Source organism: Macrobrachium nipponense, chromosome 41 (assembly GCF_015104395.2).
Source record: "Macrobrachium nipponense isolate FS-2020 chromosome 41, ASM1510439v2, whole genome shotgun sequence".
NCBI lineage: Eukaryota > Metazoa > Arthropoda > Malacostraca > Decapoda > Palaemonidae > Macrobrachium > Macrobrachium nipponense.
In genome coordinates, this window is record NC_061102.1 from 29,922,389 (window position 1) to 29,939,253 (window position 16,865).

Genomic DNA, 16,865 nt, shown 5'->3' on the forward strand with positions numbered 1-16,865 from the left:
TTGAATTTCAATTTTAAACTTAAAACTAATAAACGCCCTCTCTTCCAGGCTGCTGTGGTTAGAGAGACCGCCCTTGCAACCCTGAGGGCTTGGGTCGGCGGCTTTGGCAAAAACGCCGCCAAGGGACAGCCTTACATCCTTGAGAAGAGGATGGCTGTCCTGCTGTTCCCCGGCGGCAAGTCGACAGGGTACGTCGACCCGGCAGAAGCAGCCCCGACTATGGCGGCGATCCAGCAACAGATCGCTGCGTCGATGAAGGAACCAGGCCAGGATATCTCGTCGGAAGTCGCGACACTGGACTTAAATGTTGAACCAATGGTAGGTGTTGACGACCTGTTGGTCGAGGTAGGTACGTTGGATGCCCAAGGGCTTCCCTTGGGCGCCACTGGATCTTCTTCTCCTGCTACTTCTCCGGCTTCTTTCCAAGGCTTTACAGGAGCTGAGCTCCATTATGCTTCACCTAGTGCTTCGGTTAAACCGAAAGTCAAGGGCCAAAGGGTACAGAAAACCCTTAAGAAGACGTCGTCGTCGTCCAAAAAGACTTCGTCGGCGTCATCATCTCGTAAGTCTCCGGCTACAAACCCCGGAGCAGAGAAGTCTAGAGCTTCTGCTTCAAGCTCGAAGTCCTCAAAGAGCAGGTCTTCCAAGGAGAGGCCCCGTACTCCGGCGGAGCCAGCAGTCTCTCCTCTTCCCTTGTTGCCTATGCCGAGTTATCCCTCCACCTCCGCATCAGCTCCGGCTTTGGATCCCAACGCTGGATTGATGCAACAAATGGGAGACTTGGTTGGCTCGTTGAGGAACAGCATGTAGCAGATGTTCTCCCGGTTGTCCGAAAGGATTACATCCCAGGACAACATAATTGCCGGACTCAACCAGGCCCCTCTGGCTACTCCTCCAGCATTCGGTGCTGGATTGCTACAGCTCCCTCCTCACGACTCTCTGCCTCCGTTCTCAATGAACAACCCCTGGAGAGTGGCGTCATACGCCCCTTTCCAGGACGGCCTTATCTCCATCCCGGAATGCGGCACTCGAAGGATTGAGGACTTCGAGTTCTATCCAGAGGGCCTCCAACCGCTGTTCATTGGCTACGCCAGGCTTACAGACGCAGCCATGACTAGAGAGGATAAGGTTCCGAAGGAGACAGTCCTCTACTCCCGTGACCAAGCTCAAAGAGAGTGGCTCAGGTGTTTGGAGGAAATGGACTGTTCAAACACTAGAATCCAAGCCTTTAAGAGTCCCTTCACCATTTTTACGATGGAGGAAGGAACCCCTCTTCCCTTCTTGACTAAGATAGCTACAGTCACCATTCCGGCTGCCCTGAAGGGAGAATCTTTACCACAATTATGGGAAGCAGACCCCACCTCTCCTTTGCTCCCTTCACTTGGAGATTTGTGGGAGGATCTGCCTAGTACCTTCTCAGCGGGCAAGCTCAAGCCAGACTGTGCCATGGACCAGTTCGGCAAGAAGCTACCTAGACTTCCTGACAGCCTCATTCAAGCTGAGTTTGAGGCCAAGTCTAGGCTTGCCAGGTCCATGAATACCATGGCAATGACGGAGGTAGTGGCTCTTTCCTATGCTTCAGAGCCGCTCTTCAAGCTCCTGACCAAGTCCCAGACGCACACGGTCCAGTCTGACTTATTCGAGTTCGCGACGGCTAGGGTTAATTGCCGGAAACACGTCCTCCAGGAAGCAACTATTCGGCATGAACCGAATAAGCTGCTTTCCTCCAACATCTGGGGGGCAGACCTCTTTCCTGAGTCTATGGTCAAGGAGGTCCAGGCTGAAGCAACAAGGCTCATCCAGAGCCTCAAGGATCGTTGGGGTCTCACAGCTAAGAGACGCCAAGATCAACCTACAAGAGGTAAGACACAAAAGAAACTTAAACGTTACCAGCCTTATCAGAAGAAGCAGCAACGTTTTACCCAGGCTGTTTCGGCTGTGCCAATTGTACAATCAGCCCAGCCTTCTACCTCCAAAGCTCAAACTCAACCCATTTATGTGATTTCCCCTCAGCCTCAGCCTTCCACCTCCTACGCTGTCTCCCCAGCCTTTAACCAAGTGTTCGAGGGCCAAGCCTTTCAGCACTATGACCCGGTTCGGCAGGGGAGTATAAGCTAGGGATCCTTTCGTCAGAGAGGACCAGGAAGGTCTCTCAATAGGGGAAAACACTTCCGTGGAGGCCGCGGAGGTCACTCGACCCAGCAGCAGTGAGAGCTCGAAGGTAGGAGGGAGGCTGTTTCTCTTCCGGCATCGGTGGGGATTCAGCAAATGGGCACAGAGCATTGTGTCAAAGGGCCTGGGTTGGAGTTGGATTGCAGATCCTCCTCCATCCAGACCATTCCTTCAACTTCCATCAAAAGAAATGACGGAGTATGCGGAGGAGCTCCTCCAGAAAGGAGCAATAGCGAGAGTCAACAGATTAAAATTTCAGGGTCGCTTGTTCAGCGTACCAAAGAAAGGCTCACTAAAAAGAAGGGTAATCTTAGACTTGTCCCGCTTAAACTTGGCCATTCGCTGCGACAAGTTCAAAATGCTGACTATCTCGCAGGTGCGGACCTTACTTCCCCGTGGGGCCGTCACCACCTCTATCGATCTTACAGACGCATACTATCATATCCCTATTGCAAGACACTTTCGCCCTTACCTGGGCTTCAAGCTGGGAGATCAGGCATTCTCCTTCAAGGTAGTTCCCTTCGGTCTGAACGTAGCACCCAGGGTGTTCACGAAGTTGGCGGAAGTAGTCGTCCAACAACTGAGGTCTCAAGGGATAATGGTAGTAGCGTATCTCAACGATTGGTTGATTTGGGCTCCAACAGTCGAGGAATGTCACAAAGCCACACTGAAAGTAATTCAATTCCTGGAGTATCTGGGGTTCCAGATAAACAGAACAAAGTCAAGACTCATTCCGGAGTCCAACTTTCAATGGCTGGGCATTCAATGGAATCTATCCTCCCATACTCTGTCGATTCCATCAGCCAAGAGGAAAGAAATAGCGAAGTCAGTGAAACAATTTCTAAAGTACAAAATATGGCTTCAAGGAGAAACCAGGAAAGAATCCTGGGTTCCCTCCAATTTGCCTCAGTGACAAACATCTTGATGAAAGCCAAACTGAAAGACTTAACCAGGATCTGGCGCTCACGAGCAAATGTCAGATCCAGGGACAAGTTATCATCAATTCCACAGATTCTACGGAATCGTCTGCGCCCTTGGACAAAGTTGAAGAACCTGTCCATATCAGTACCCCTTCAGTTTCCTCCTCCGGGAATTACCATCCACACAGACGCTTCACTAAGTGGCTGGGGAGGATATTCTCAGTTCAAGAAAGTTCAGGGAACATGGCCACCTCAGTTCCGCCAGCTTCACATAAACGTATTGGAAGCGATGGCAGTGTTCTTGACTCTGAAGAGGTTACATCCGCCAAAGAACTCTCACATAAGGTTAGTTCTGGACAGCGCAGTGGTAGTCCATTGTATAAACAGGGGAGGCTCCAAGTCAAGACATCTGAATCATGTCATGGTAGCCATCTTTTCCCTGGCGGACAAGTTCAGTTGGCACCTCTCCTCCACCCATATAGCTGGAGTGAGAAACGTCATAGCAGATGCTCTATCCCGTTCAGTTCCTCTGGAGTCAGAATGGTCACTGGACAACAGTTCGTTCCAATGGATTCTCCGGAGGGTTCCAGGCCTGCAAGTAGATCTGTTTACATCTCAAGCAAACCACAAACTTCCATGTTATGTGGCTCCCAACCTGGACCCTCTGGCTTATGCCACGGACGCCCTGTCCATAGACTGGAACAACTGGGAGAAGATTTATGTCTTTCCTCCAGTGAATCTTCTCCTGAAAGTACTGAACAAACTCAGGACGTTCAAGGGTCAAGTAGCTCTAGTAGCTCCAGACTGGCCGAAGAGCAACTGGTACCCTTTGATTCTGGAACTGGGTCTTCGTCCTCTTCGAATTCCCAATCCCAGGCTCTCCCAGTCAGTACAAATGAAGACTGTGTTCGCTTCCTCAGGAATTCTCAAAACCCTAACTTTATGGACTTCATGAAGTTTGTGGCCAAAAGAGATGCAGATATCGATCCACGAAATATTCTTTTCCTGGAATCTGATAAAAGAGATTCAACTTTAAGGCAGTATGATGCTGCAGTCAAAAAGTTGGCATCCTTCCTGAGAGAATCAGACATTAAAATCATGACAATCAATTCAGCTATATCCTTTTTCAGATCCTTATTTGAAAAAGGTTTAGCAGCTAGCACCATTACGACAAACAAGTCAGCCTTGAAGAAGATTTTTCAACCGGGTTTTAACATAGACTTGACAGATTCTTACTTTTCGTCTATTCCCAAGGCTTGTGCTAGACTTAGACCTTCAGTAAGGCCTACGTCAGTGTCATGGTTCTTAAATGATGTTCTAAAGCTGGCTTCAGATACAGATAATACGACATGTTCATTTATAATGCTCTTATTAAGCTTGGCTTCAGGAGCTAGAATTTCAGAACTGTTGGCATTATCCAGAGATGCAAATCATATAGAATTTCTTCCCTCAGGAGAAGTTCTGCTTTCTCCGGATCGCAGCTTTTTAGCAAAAAATGAGGATCCTTTGTTGAGGTGGGAACCGTGGAAGGTTATACCCCTTCCTCAAGATCTTTCTCTTTGTCCAGTAACGACCTTACGAGCCTTTCTGTCCAGGACATCCTCATCCTCTTCGGGTCCTCTCTTTAGGCGAGAAAAAGGTGGTACTTATCAATTAAAGGTATAAGGCAACAGATCCTATACTTTATTAAACAAGCCAACCCTGAATCCTTCCCTAAGGTTCATGATGTCAGGGCAGTAGCCCTGACATGAATTTTGATGATTTGAAAAAGTATACTGGATGGAAATCGCCGACAGTATTTAAGCGTCACTACTTAAAGTCCTTGGAATCTCTGAAATTTTCAGCAGTTGCGGCGGGTAACATAGTTTCCCCCGACTCTGCTTAATAATTGAGTTGAAGATCCAGATCTCCTTTCTACCTATCTCAGCCAACAGTTTGTCTATACCTACCATGTTCATCTACGTCTACCCTTGAGTCTTAGCTGCTCTTGTGATGGTCTAGTGGGTGTCCCTTATTTTTTTGCTAGGGTCACCCACAATTGATTGTATATATTGATCTTTGTGATGTGGTCCCCTTATTTTTATGCTAGGGTGCCACACCTCCATTTACAATGGTTTTGGATTTGTTTATTAAGATCTATAAATTTGTTTAACATGTTTTAATGTAAGTTTGTTCATAATTATACTTTATTACATTATTAATACTTTAATTATAATTGCTTTAACTATTGTTGTCTATGATAATCATACACATGTGTTAAGTTCAACATATATCCCATGTAAGCCCTTGTACATATATGTTAACTTTAAGCTAATCTTAAGTATTGTTCCTTTCCACATTATATGAACAATTGTGTATGTGTATATATTTTCTTGCAATTATAATATTTAATTTTATTTTAAGTTTTATTGAGACCTTCTTTATTTTCAATCTTGTGCTAATTCTCTGGTACAATTTCGCGCAGCGACATGAACTGAGCCCAGAAAAAGGATTTTGACGTAAGGAAAAATCTATTTCTGGGCGATTGGTTTGTGTCGCCCAGCGAAATCCCACCCCTTCCCAACCCTGCGCTCAAGATTGACTGCTAACTTTAGGATGGCCACCAGAGGCGCGGCAGTCCCTAGCTTGGGTTGGAGTAGTAGTAGTTGCTGCCCCGTTCTGTGGGTCGGCTCCCCTCTTGTGGGGGTTTTGTTGTGGGAGATTTCTATTGGCAAGAGGTTCGTGGTAGTGGTCTCACTCGCCCTAGTGTTCATACCGACGCCCTCTTGGAGGGTGAGCGAGTCAGTTATACTGACCTTTTTCTTTATTTTGTTTATTCTCTGGTATTTGTTAGTTCATTTACCTTAGAAATAATGGATTAAAGGATATTTCGCTGGGCGACACGAACCAATCGCCCAGAAATAGATTTTTCCTTACGTCAAAATCCTTTTAATAAGGTAGTTAATACACTAGTATAGCCAGAACTTTGTACCATATATACAGGACATAGGCTAGCCTATGTTTATCAAATTATATGGCCCTCTGCCGTTAGCGAAAGTATCATAGTGACCCACGGGGTGACATGGCCACGTTACCGATGAATGAACATCTTGTCTAAGGGAAGCCAGTTTAAAACTAGGTTTCCTGAAATTTATGCCACTTTCGAGTGAAATCAAGATGGTCATAGGTATATGACCTTGTCTTTAACTAAGCCATATCGTCTACCTAAATGTCTGACGAAATTGTCTCCCTATTGGTTAACGATACTCGTAATTGGCAGGCTGGCCATAGGTGATCGCGTGAGTGGCCCGTCTATAACGGACCGTCGCTCGCGAACTCACTCCCTCCCCTTCCTATCCTTCCCCTCCACCCTCCCGTATAGCCCCTCCCCCCCGACCCCAATAGGGATCAGGCCTGGAGGGGGGGGGGGGACAGGGCTGAGTGGTAGGGAATATGATAATAATTAGTCCGCTGGACCTCCACCAGCGGAGCTCCGTCGTCAAAGTTTTGAGCTCCGGCAGCTAAGAAATATCGTATTAATGAAGTTAATCATTATCCCTTCATTATTAATAATAAGAGTTATTCAACTCTTATTCATGCTCTGGTGGTGCTCACGTCGGCTGGGAGACACCTCCCCTCGACGGGCCCTTTGGTGTCAAGTTACATGGTACTCGTTCTCGGCTCCGGCCCTAATTATACTCCGGTGGATCAGTCCCCCACCGGAGAGCCATTAGGTACAATTCAATTGCTACCTTGTCAGTGTATGTATCTCATATGACCCTATCTCCGGCGGCCACCGGTCCTCCGGTGCGCACCGGAGGAGTAGAGCAATCCTTGATCTTCTCACGGAGATATACATAAATAGATGGGATACAATGCACCCTATCCTAGTAATCGTGTTTGGCTAGCTCCAGGAGGACTATCCGCACTCGTATCATGCTAATATAAGTTGCATGCTCCTTAAACTTAAGTTTAGATAAGTATCTCCTCTAAGGAGAAGAAGTACTTATTGAAAATATTCTATTACAGAAAGCCCGTTGTGCATCTGAGGGATGCCCAGCCTACTTCAGTGATCCGGTGGGCCATGAGGTCTGCCGGTCGCATGCTAACTGTGCCATTACCTTTATGGCGGAGGAGGGCCAGACGCCTTACATGGTCTAGTTCCCGGAGGCCTGCTCACTCTGCTTTGAGCTCGTTTCCATCTTGTTCAATGATGAGGTAAGCTATGAAACTACATTCTGATGTGCATGGTTTCCTAGATAATCTCCTCCTGTTCATATTGTCATAGTCCTAATTTAAGATCAAGCCAATAGAACTAAAAAATTTCTCCTTATTCCAGGCGGAAGAGGAAAGCCTGAAAGCGGCCAAGTGGGTCTCCGGGTTCGGCCGGAATGCTCCTCAAGGGTGTCCATATGTACTGGACTACAGCCTGGGATCCCGTCTGTTCCCTGCTTCTCCGTCGGCCCCCAGAAGACCAGCAGCTGACTGGAGACGTTGCAGCCTTAGACATCCATCTGGAACCGATGGATGAGCAGGTATGTGGCGAAGCGCTTGAGGCAGGTACCTTTATCAACCCTACCCCCTCTTCCTCTTCATCCTTTGTAGGCTTTGATAAGTCTACTCCTTCACCTTGGGAAAGATCCAGGTCAGTCCGACCCAAGGTTAAAACCCTGAGGGCATCGAAACCGTTGCCCAAGGTTTCGAAATCAACTCCGCCAGCAGCGACAGCATTGCCATTGGCCCCTAGGCCCTCGACTTCGTCTGAATCATCGCCTGCTGCCAAGGTTCCTCCTCCCACCAAGGGACAGAGGAGTAAGTCCGCTAAGTCCAAGGCAGCGGAGGTTGAGTTTCAACATGACCTACTGGCTGACAAACTTTTGTCAAAAGTCAGAGACGTGGTGGACGAGAGATTCTATTCTTTGAAGCCAACCTCCGCTCCGGACACCCAAGCTGTGTCAGAAATCGTGGCGGAGCAGCTCAGGCCACTAAAGGATATGATTGCAGGCCTGCTCCACTCCGGAACTCCGGCGGCTCCGCCGTCAGTTCCGGATGCCTCGAAATTACTGCCGTTCGATAAGAACAACCCTTGGCGGTTCGCCCTCCATGCTCCATACCTGGATGGCACCCTGACTATTGAAGGGCTGGGTACTCGACCCCTTTCGGACCTCGAGTTTCACCCCAAAGACCTGCAGTTCCCCTTCAATGGTTTTGTCCGTCTCACCGAGAACGCCCTGGTCAGAGTTGACAAAGTTCCTAAGGAGACAGTCATATTTCTGAAGGAACAAGCCCAAGCTGTCTAGGCTCGTACGCTGGCAGATTGGGGATGCGTTAACACCAGGTTAATGCCTCACAAGGGGTCGTACACCATTTTTACGACACCCCAAGAGGTCCCATCCCCATTCACGGACAAGATCGTGGAGCTAACGCTCCAGGCGTGTTATGAAGATCTCCCCATGCCAGCTCTTAAGGAGACGGAAGCTACCTCCCTCCTCATGCCAGCCACCAGGGAATTCTGGCATGAAGCTCCGTTGACCTTTACGGTTGGGAAATTGGACCCTGACTGCGCCTCCACTCTGTTCTCAGACAGACTTCCCAGACTGCCTGAGAACTTACTGAAAGCAGAGTTTGAGGCAAGATCAAGGCTGGCTAGGTCCATCAACGCAGTGACATCACTGGAGTTGGTGGCCTCCATGTATAGGGAAGAGCAGATCTTCCAGGTCCTAACGAAGAGTCTTCTGCAGACTTTTCAGTTAGATCTATTTGAATTCACTGCAGCCAGGAGAACCTGCAGAAAATATGTGCTGGCTGAGGCATCTATTAGGCACGAGCCTAATAGATTGATCAAGTCCTCATTGGGTAAGAATCTTTTTCCCCAGGAGGAGGTAGACAAGGTTTTGCAGGAGGCCTCTAGAACCAATCAGAGCCTCTGAGTTCGTTGGGGACTTCCATCAAAACGGAAGTTCGAACCAACGAGCAAGCATCAGAAACCGAAAAAGAAGCAAAGGTACTATACCCCGTACAAAGCTTCCCAGGCCCAACAACAGCATCAGCCTATCTCTCTGACCCAGGCGTCGAAACCCTCGACGTCTAAAGCACCTCCGCCACAACAGTTTATGTTAGTTCCAGCCCCACAAGGCTCGCAACCAATTGCTACAGCAACTTGGATGACTTCTCTGGCCTTCAACCCGGTCTATGAAGCCACCGGATCATTTCGGGGCTATGCCAGACAATCCGGCAGTGGCAGAGCTAGAGGTCAGTCCCGTCAACGTGGTGGACCTAGAGCCAGAGGTGCAAGGGGAGGCAGAGGTTTCAAACCAGCACAAAACCAGTGAGATGAACCAGGTAGGAGGGAGACTATACTGGTTCAGAGATCGATGGACCTTCAGCCCTTGGGCTCACAGTATTGTTTCCAAGGGGCTGGGTTGGAGGTGGATAAAGGGGTCTCCACCTCCGCCTGTGAACTTCTTCCAGACACCCTCACCAGATCTGGAGGAGTACACCAAAGATCTCCTACAAAAGAAGGCTATAAAGAGAGTAAAAAGCCTAAAATTCCAGGGACGTCTGTTTACTGTTCCAAAGAAGAATTCTGCCAAAGTGAGAGTAATTCTGGACTTGTCCAAACTCAATTCTTACATTCTTTGCGACAAGTTCCGTATGCTGACTGTCTCTCAGGTACGGACCTTACTTCCCCGTGGGGCCGTCACCACCTCTATAGATCTTACAGATGCCTATTATCATGTTCCAATAGCAAGAAACTTCTCTCCATACCTAGGCTTCCGCCTAGGCACCAAACCTTATGCATTCAAGGTGATGCCATTCGGCCTCAACATTGCACCCAGAGTTTTTACGAAACTGGGAGAGACAGTAGTACAAGAACTCATCGCCGCCTACTCATCCCCGGCCCAACTCATCCCTGGCCCAACTCATCCCTGGCCCAACTCATTCCCGGCAGTGATTAATGAAATTCAGTAAATATTAAAAACACCTTTATTCAGAATCAAGTATGACTCTTTCATGACACTGAAAATAAATTAACACCATATAATTAAAGACAAAAAATCCATGAAAATATAGAAAAAAAAAATTTATTTTGTTATGAGAAATGCCTCTTAAATATTCAATGGGAGTCCTTTCATTAAAATTTTGGACAATTCTAAGAATGCTTTTATCGGTGAAGAGTCATGGGTGTGAGTATTCAAGACTTTAACTACGTTTCCAAATCTTGTGTGTATTCTCGCTTTACACCTACTGAGCTGATCACATTTCCAGAACATCAAATTGCTGTCCGTTTTGCTGAATTTGTCGAAAATGAACAAATAGCCATCATGAGAAAATTTCGCTTTGCCTCTCTGACTTAAAATTGTCTCCATTGTAATGGGTTTACTGAAAGAATGTAAAACTGAAAGTGATATATCGAAAGGTTAATAATTACTAACGTTTTTGTTTACAAACATCTGATTTCATACTTGGGTACTTTTGTTTGTAATTGGTAATTGAGTAATTGCCGTCATGCGTTGAAAGGTTAAAAATTACTAACGTTTTTGTTGACAAACTTTGATTTCATAGTTCGGTATTTTTGTTTACAAATAGTAGGATTGGTAATTGAGTAACTGTTGTTTCGTTTTTATTTACACTGCCTTGCAGTGTGGTGTGTGTGTGTGTTGTGTTTGTGTTTGGTTTGGTTGTGTGTTGGACGCGGTTGGATGAAAGTTGGGCCGGGTATAATTTGGTTGGGCTTGGAAAGATGAGCTGGGCCTGGAGATAAGTTGGGCCGGGGATAAGTTGGGCCGGAGATGAGTTGGCGGTGATGAGTTGGCTGGCGATGAGATGGCGGCGATGAGTTGTCCCATTTCGACCTAGACGACTGGATCATTTGGGCGAGCACAGTCGAAGAATGTCACAGAGCGACAACCAAAGTAATTAAGTTTCTGCAAAGTCTAGGTTTTCAGTTGAACTTGAAGAAATCCCGGCTGGAACCAGCAACCCAGTTCGAATGGCTGGGGATTCATTGGGACCTGGAGTGTCACAAGCTATCTCTTCCCCCAAAAAAGGTCAAGGAGATAGCGTCAGCTATAAAACAATTTATCAGGAACAGAAAGATATCTCGGCGATCTCTAGAAAGAATTCTCGGCTTACTTCAATTTGCGTCAGTAACAGACGTCCTACTGAAAGCCAAACTAAAAGACATCAATCGGAAGAAAGAGAGCCAACATTCATCTAAGAGACAAAGTCTCAACAATCCCCCCTGTGCTAGTAAAGAGACTTCTCCCTTGGATGAAGCCCAAGAACCTTGCCAAAGCAATACCAATGCAAGTTCCCCCTCCACAAGTGACGATTCATACAAACGCGTCACTCAGTGGTTGGGGGGGGATACTCCCAACACCAGATGACCCAGGGGACCTGGTCCTCCGGGATAAAAAATTTCCACATAAATGTGTTGGAAGCAATGGCAGTGTTGCTAACCCTAAAGCAGTTGTCTCCTCCCAAGAAAAATCATGTGAGGATAGTTTTGGACAATACAGCAGTAGTCCACTGTATAAACAGGGGGGGTTCCAAATCACCCAAACTGAATCATGTTCTAGTAGCAATCTTTACCTTGGCAGCAAAAAGACACTGGTACCTGTCAGCAACACATCTGGCAGGAGTAAAGAAATGTAATAGCGGACGCTTTATCCAGGACCAAACCTCTAGAGTCGGAATGGTCCCTAGACATGAATTCGTTTCGGTGGATATCCAGTCTGGTTCCAGGCCTCCAGGTAGATTTGTTTGCAACAAGCTCCAATCACAAACTTCCGTGCTATGTGGCCCCCAACCTGGACACTATGGCTTACGCCACAGACGCATTAGCAATAGACTGGAACCGCTGGCAGAAGATTTATCTGTTCCCTCCAGTGAATCTTTTGATGAAGGTACTACACAAACTACGCTCCTTCAAAGGACAAGTAGCTCTGGTAGCACCCAACTGGCCCAAAAGCAGCTGGTTTCCGCTCCTTCTAGAGCTGAGACTCCATCCCAAACGGATCCCACGACCGGAGTTGACACAAGTGGTTCAAACACAGACTGTGTCAGCTTCCTCAGGAATTCTACAAACCCTAACTTTGTGGATTTCATGAAGTTTGCAGCTCATAAAGAGGCAAATATTGATCCGGACAATGTCATATTCATAGAATCTGACAAAAGGGATTCAACGCTTAGGCAATACGATTCGGCTGTTAAGAAATTAGCGGACTTTTTAAAGAATTCAGATATTCATCTGATGACCCCAAATCTGGCCATTTCATTCTTTAGAACACTGTTTGAAAGAGGCCTAGCCGCTAGCACAATTACAACGATTAAATCAGCCCTGAAAAAGATTTTTCAGGTCGGATTTAACATAAATCTAGCAGATTCTTATTTCTCGTCCATTCCAAAAGCTTGTGCACGGCTTAGACCAACAGCCCGTCCACAAAAGGTTACATGGTTTTTAAATGATGTTTTGAAACTAGCCTCGGACGTCAATAATGAATCCTGCTCTTACATTACTCTGTTGAGGAAAACCTTGTTTCTTACAGCCATGGCCTCAGGTGCCAGAATATCAGAATTAGCAGCACTCTCTCGTAATCCTGAAAATATAGATTTCCTCCTGTCAGGAGAAGTGCTGCTCTCCCCGGACAGGAGTTTCCTAGCAAAAAATGAGGACCCTCAAAATAGATGGTCTCCTTGGAAGATTATACCTTTACCTCAGGATACATCTCTGTGTCCTGTAGTAACTCTTAAATCCTTTTTAGCTAGGTCCTCCTCACTGTCCTCCGGTCCCTTATTTATCAGAGAGCAAGGTGGCACTATTCCATACAAGGTATTAGACAGCAAATACTCTACTTCATAAAACAGGCTAACCCGGAGTCCTTCCCACATGCTCATGACATTCGGGCTGTAGCCACCTCAATTAATTATTTTCAAAATATGAATTTTGACAATCTTAAGAAGTACATGGGTTGGAAATCTTCTCTAGTCTTTAAACGCCACTATTTAAAGAACATTCAAGCCTTGAAATATTCAACCATAGCTGTGGGGAGTCTATTCTCTCCAGAGTAGTTTATCCTCCCATATTTCATTTTTCCGTCCCATTCTTAACCCCTTCTCCCTTCTACCTGCCGCTTGCACTCTCGCCACGATGCCTCTCTCTTCGGTGGGGCAGAGATAGTCACCCAGATTAGTTAGGATGTTCTCCCCTAGGGAATGTCGAACAGCCTTGGGGTCTCCTCAGTCCTAATTGTACATTTTGTAAATAATGTGTATATATATATATATCTCTAAATCATTTGCTAACTGTGCTCATAATTAATTTTTAAGTCATAGTTTAAGGTCTAGTTTTAAGCTTAACTGTTAAGTTTATATCCTAGCATCATTACTTTAAGTAAATTGATATATAATACTGACGATTTTATTCTCCCTTATATTAGAATTGAGATTCGTAAGGCTTGGAAGGCATTCTCTTGTATATTTTCACCGGCGAACACAGGTCGACCCAGAAAAGGGATTTTGACGGAGGAAAAATCTATTTCTGGGGAGAGACCTGTGTCGCCTGGTGAAACCCTACCCTTGTTTCCCATCCCTATTCCTTTCCAAGCCAGTATTAAAATCCAAATGTATAGAAGGCTGTGAGATGGCGCTAGCATCGGGCAGTGGCGGGGTGGTTCAAGACGGTGCGGACAAAACCGCTGTTACGGCGCACCCTAGATATGGATGTTGATGGGGAATAATCTAAATGGTAGGCGACCTGTGAATAGTGGCTTTCACACGCCCTTTCTTTATACACGACGCTCTTAGGGTGCTCGAGCGAGGGTAGTAACCTCTGCATACCAATGCTAAATCTTTCTCTGGTATATTTGGAAAACTATTTATATAAAAAAAGAAGCAAGAAGGACCTTTTCACCGGGCGACACAGGTCTCTCCCCAGAAATAGATTTTTCCTCCGTCAAAATCCCTTAATACTTTGAATAGAGAGACAAGTGACAGTGATACAGGTAGTCTATGGCCAAATTTTACACTTTTCTGACCATTAAGATCAATCTTTATGTATACTGTAGTACTGTCATAGGTATTGATTCAAAAGTACACTCATCTAATATTTTAAATGTTTTTGTAAGGTTCAAAATTAATTAAGACATCAGTTTTACTATGAATACACTTAAATTTTATTATGTAAAAAGATCTAGCCATTTCATCAAAGATTTTATCAACATACAAGCATACTAAATGCAAGAGATAAACATATACATCCAATGAATAGGTATCAAAGACCAATTCGACTTAGAAGTAGCAGAAGATAATTCTAAGCATTACATAAAAATAAGGAACAGGAGATGATTATAAGTATTACATAAAAATCTTTAATTCCTTAAGAAGTCGTTCACTGACTGGGAGATACCTACCTAGTTCATTGTTCTACTATTTGGGAGAAAATTAATAAACCCTTTATATTTCATTTTGGGCTTCATTCATCATTTATTTTATGTTGCTTCAGTGTTAATAAATTATTTCCTTAATATACATTTTCCATGTATGCCGCTGAACACTGCTTTATCAGGACACCTAAGCATGAATGCATTTCCATGACTACAAAGGTAATAAGATGACACATCACCCTCCAGGGCAAATACACCTTTCAAATAACTGCAGTCTTCAGCTGTAAAGAAAATTAGCCTTGTTGAGAATTTTTAAGAGTAATTGATATTTAACTAAACTTAATGGTCTTCAACCCTAAAAACAGCGAAATATGATACTGTATACATTATTCAAAATGAATGTACAGTATCATTAGATTTTGAACATTGCCAAAATCCTTCTTATCTTGTTCTTCATAACAGAACAAGATAATGCAGATTTTTATCCTGTTTTGAATATTATACAGTACATCAAGAATAAAATTAAGTAAGATAACTTACGTTTAATGAAGTGGTTTTCTTTGGTAACTTGACTTTTAAATGTCCTTTTTCTCCTTTCTGAACATCCAACATTTTCTGGATAATCACATGAGTGTGTTTCATCATTGAAGTGGAGGCCACCCAAACACTCTTTTTTTATTGGTATCCCATCAGTGTTACCTGTAAGGGGAGCAGTAAGTATCATCATTTTACGTCAACTGCAGTTGAGAACATCGTGCTAGATTAACAGTCATTTGTTGACAATTATTTGGGTCCCCATGACTGTTAGGCATTGACTGGTTGAAAACCCAAGTCTTTGGGATCTTAGAAACTGAGAACTTCTAAGGCTCGTGGTAAAGATGGCAGCTACATCATTGCTAGGATATTTTTAGAGGATTTTGTTTTTATGCTAGTGGATTTTTAGATTTCTTATAAAAACAAGCTGGTCATATACAAAAGTTTTAATGTAGCTTATACAGCACTTTTATTATTTTTTTTTTTTGCAGTGGCTTTACAATTATACTGTAAATTCTTTACAATTATATTGTAAGTTTTTCATATGTAATAGTTTTTCTTCCTAGCAAGTGATATTGGTGTTAGTGACCTTTGCTGCCATGACACAGATAACTCTCAATATATCAATCAATCTGTTTTACATAGTTTGTAACTTTGGTTCCTTTTAAAACTTTGTAAACAAATCAAAGCGGACTTTGCATTTACTACTTTGCTTCTTTTGTATTCCATATTTCAATTTTGTTTTAAATGTCTTGCTAAGCTGGAACTAAGTTCATTTACTTCAAGAAATGTGTACTGTTAACAATAGTATTCCTTTATGTAAAAGGCTTTTGTTCCAGTTCCGGGATATTGTCGTCATATATGCACAACTAAATGATAAACATTATAAAATTTTATGAGTGTATCTAGCTTTGATATGATAAAATCAAGGAAAAAAGGGAAACTTCAAAGGGCTGGACTAAACCAAATGGAATTGATAGGCTTGCTACTTGAAAACTATTTGATTATAGAAGGTGGAGATAGAAGGTGGAGATACTAAGCAGTTAGGGAATTTCAAAGCTTGTTAACAGAGAAAATGTAACAGTTACTGGACAGTGCAGTCTGTAAAACGAACGTCTTGAATTCACTCATGTTGAGAAGAGAAACAAAAGAGAGACAAAGATTAGAGCAGTAATCCAGAAAAAATGACATTTTTTAGAAACAGAATTAGCGTTTAATCTGTATGGTATCTCCAAGACATATTTTAAGTACCTAATCTGAACACCCACAGTAGAACTGCAGACCGAGATGGGTGCAGAAACAGAAAACAGATTAGGGAAGGGTCATTTATAGAGAAAGATAAGAGGTGATAGAAGAAGAACCTGACAAACACCACAAGAAATTCAAACTACAAGCTAAGTTAATAAGAAAAGTGTGTGTGAAAAGAAGCTCATCACTACTGAGCCATTATTGAAATTGTGATTCTTACTCCTTTTATTTTTTAATGACAAATTTAGTAATAGATTAGAAAGATGTTGACATAAGGTTTTAATTAACTAACCTGGTTCTAGACAACTACATACTTTAGTGTGAACAGAAATAATTCACCGAGGGTTTTGTATAAAATTTAGCAAGATACTTACATTTGTAGTACTCTGAACAACTTTCTGATGGATAGAGGCATTCACATGTAGGATCACACATTGGAGGTTTTTCAGGCTGACACTGTGGGTAATTTGCTTGAGGGACACACTGTCCAATATTGGGATTAAACACTAAACCATCAGAACATGTGTGGAATTCAGCATTTGCCCCAGGCTGTAAAAAAATTATTGTAGTATAGATGATTTGACAGAGGCATATTGGTATCATGTTGATGAAATGCACATGTATT

At 44.1% G+C, this 16,865-nt stretch overlaps 1 protein-coding gene across 1 annotated transcript in view; it reads right to left on the reverse strand.

The window, feature by feature from the left end:
• Positions 1-14,587: 14,587 nt before the first annotated feature.
• LOC135212809 (peritrophin-1-like) overlaps positions 14,588-16,865 on the reverse strand; it is a 29,306-nt gene continuing 27,028 nt past the window's right edge. Inside the window, exons 2-4 of the mRNA XM_064246581.1 lie at positions 16,615-16,789; positions 14,999-15,157; positions 14,588-14,739 (exon numbers count right to left, since the gene is read on the reverse strand). Of these exons, the coding sequence (XP_064102651.1) occupies positions 14,588-14,739; positions 14,999-15,157; positions 16,615-16,789 (486 nt within the window). The remainder of the gene's footprint in view (positions 14,740-14,998; positions 15,158-16,614; positions 16,790-16,865) is intronic.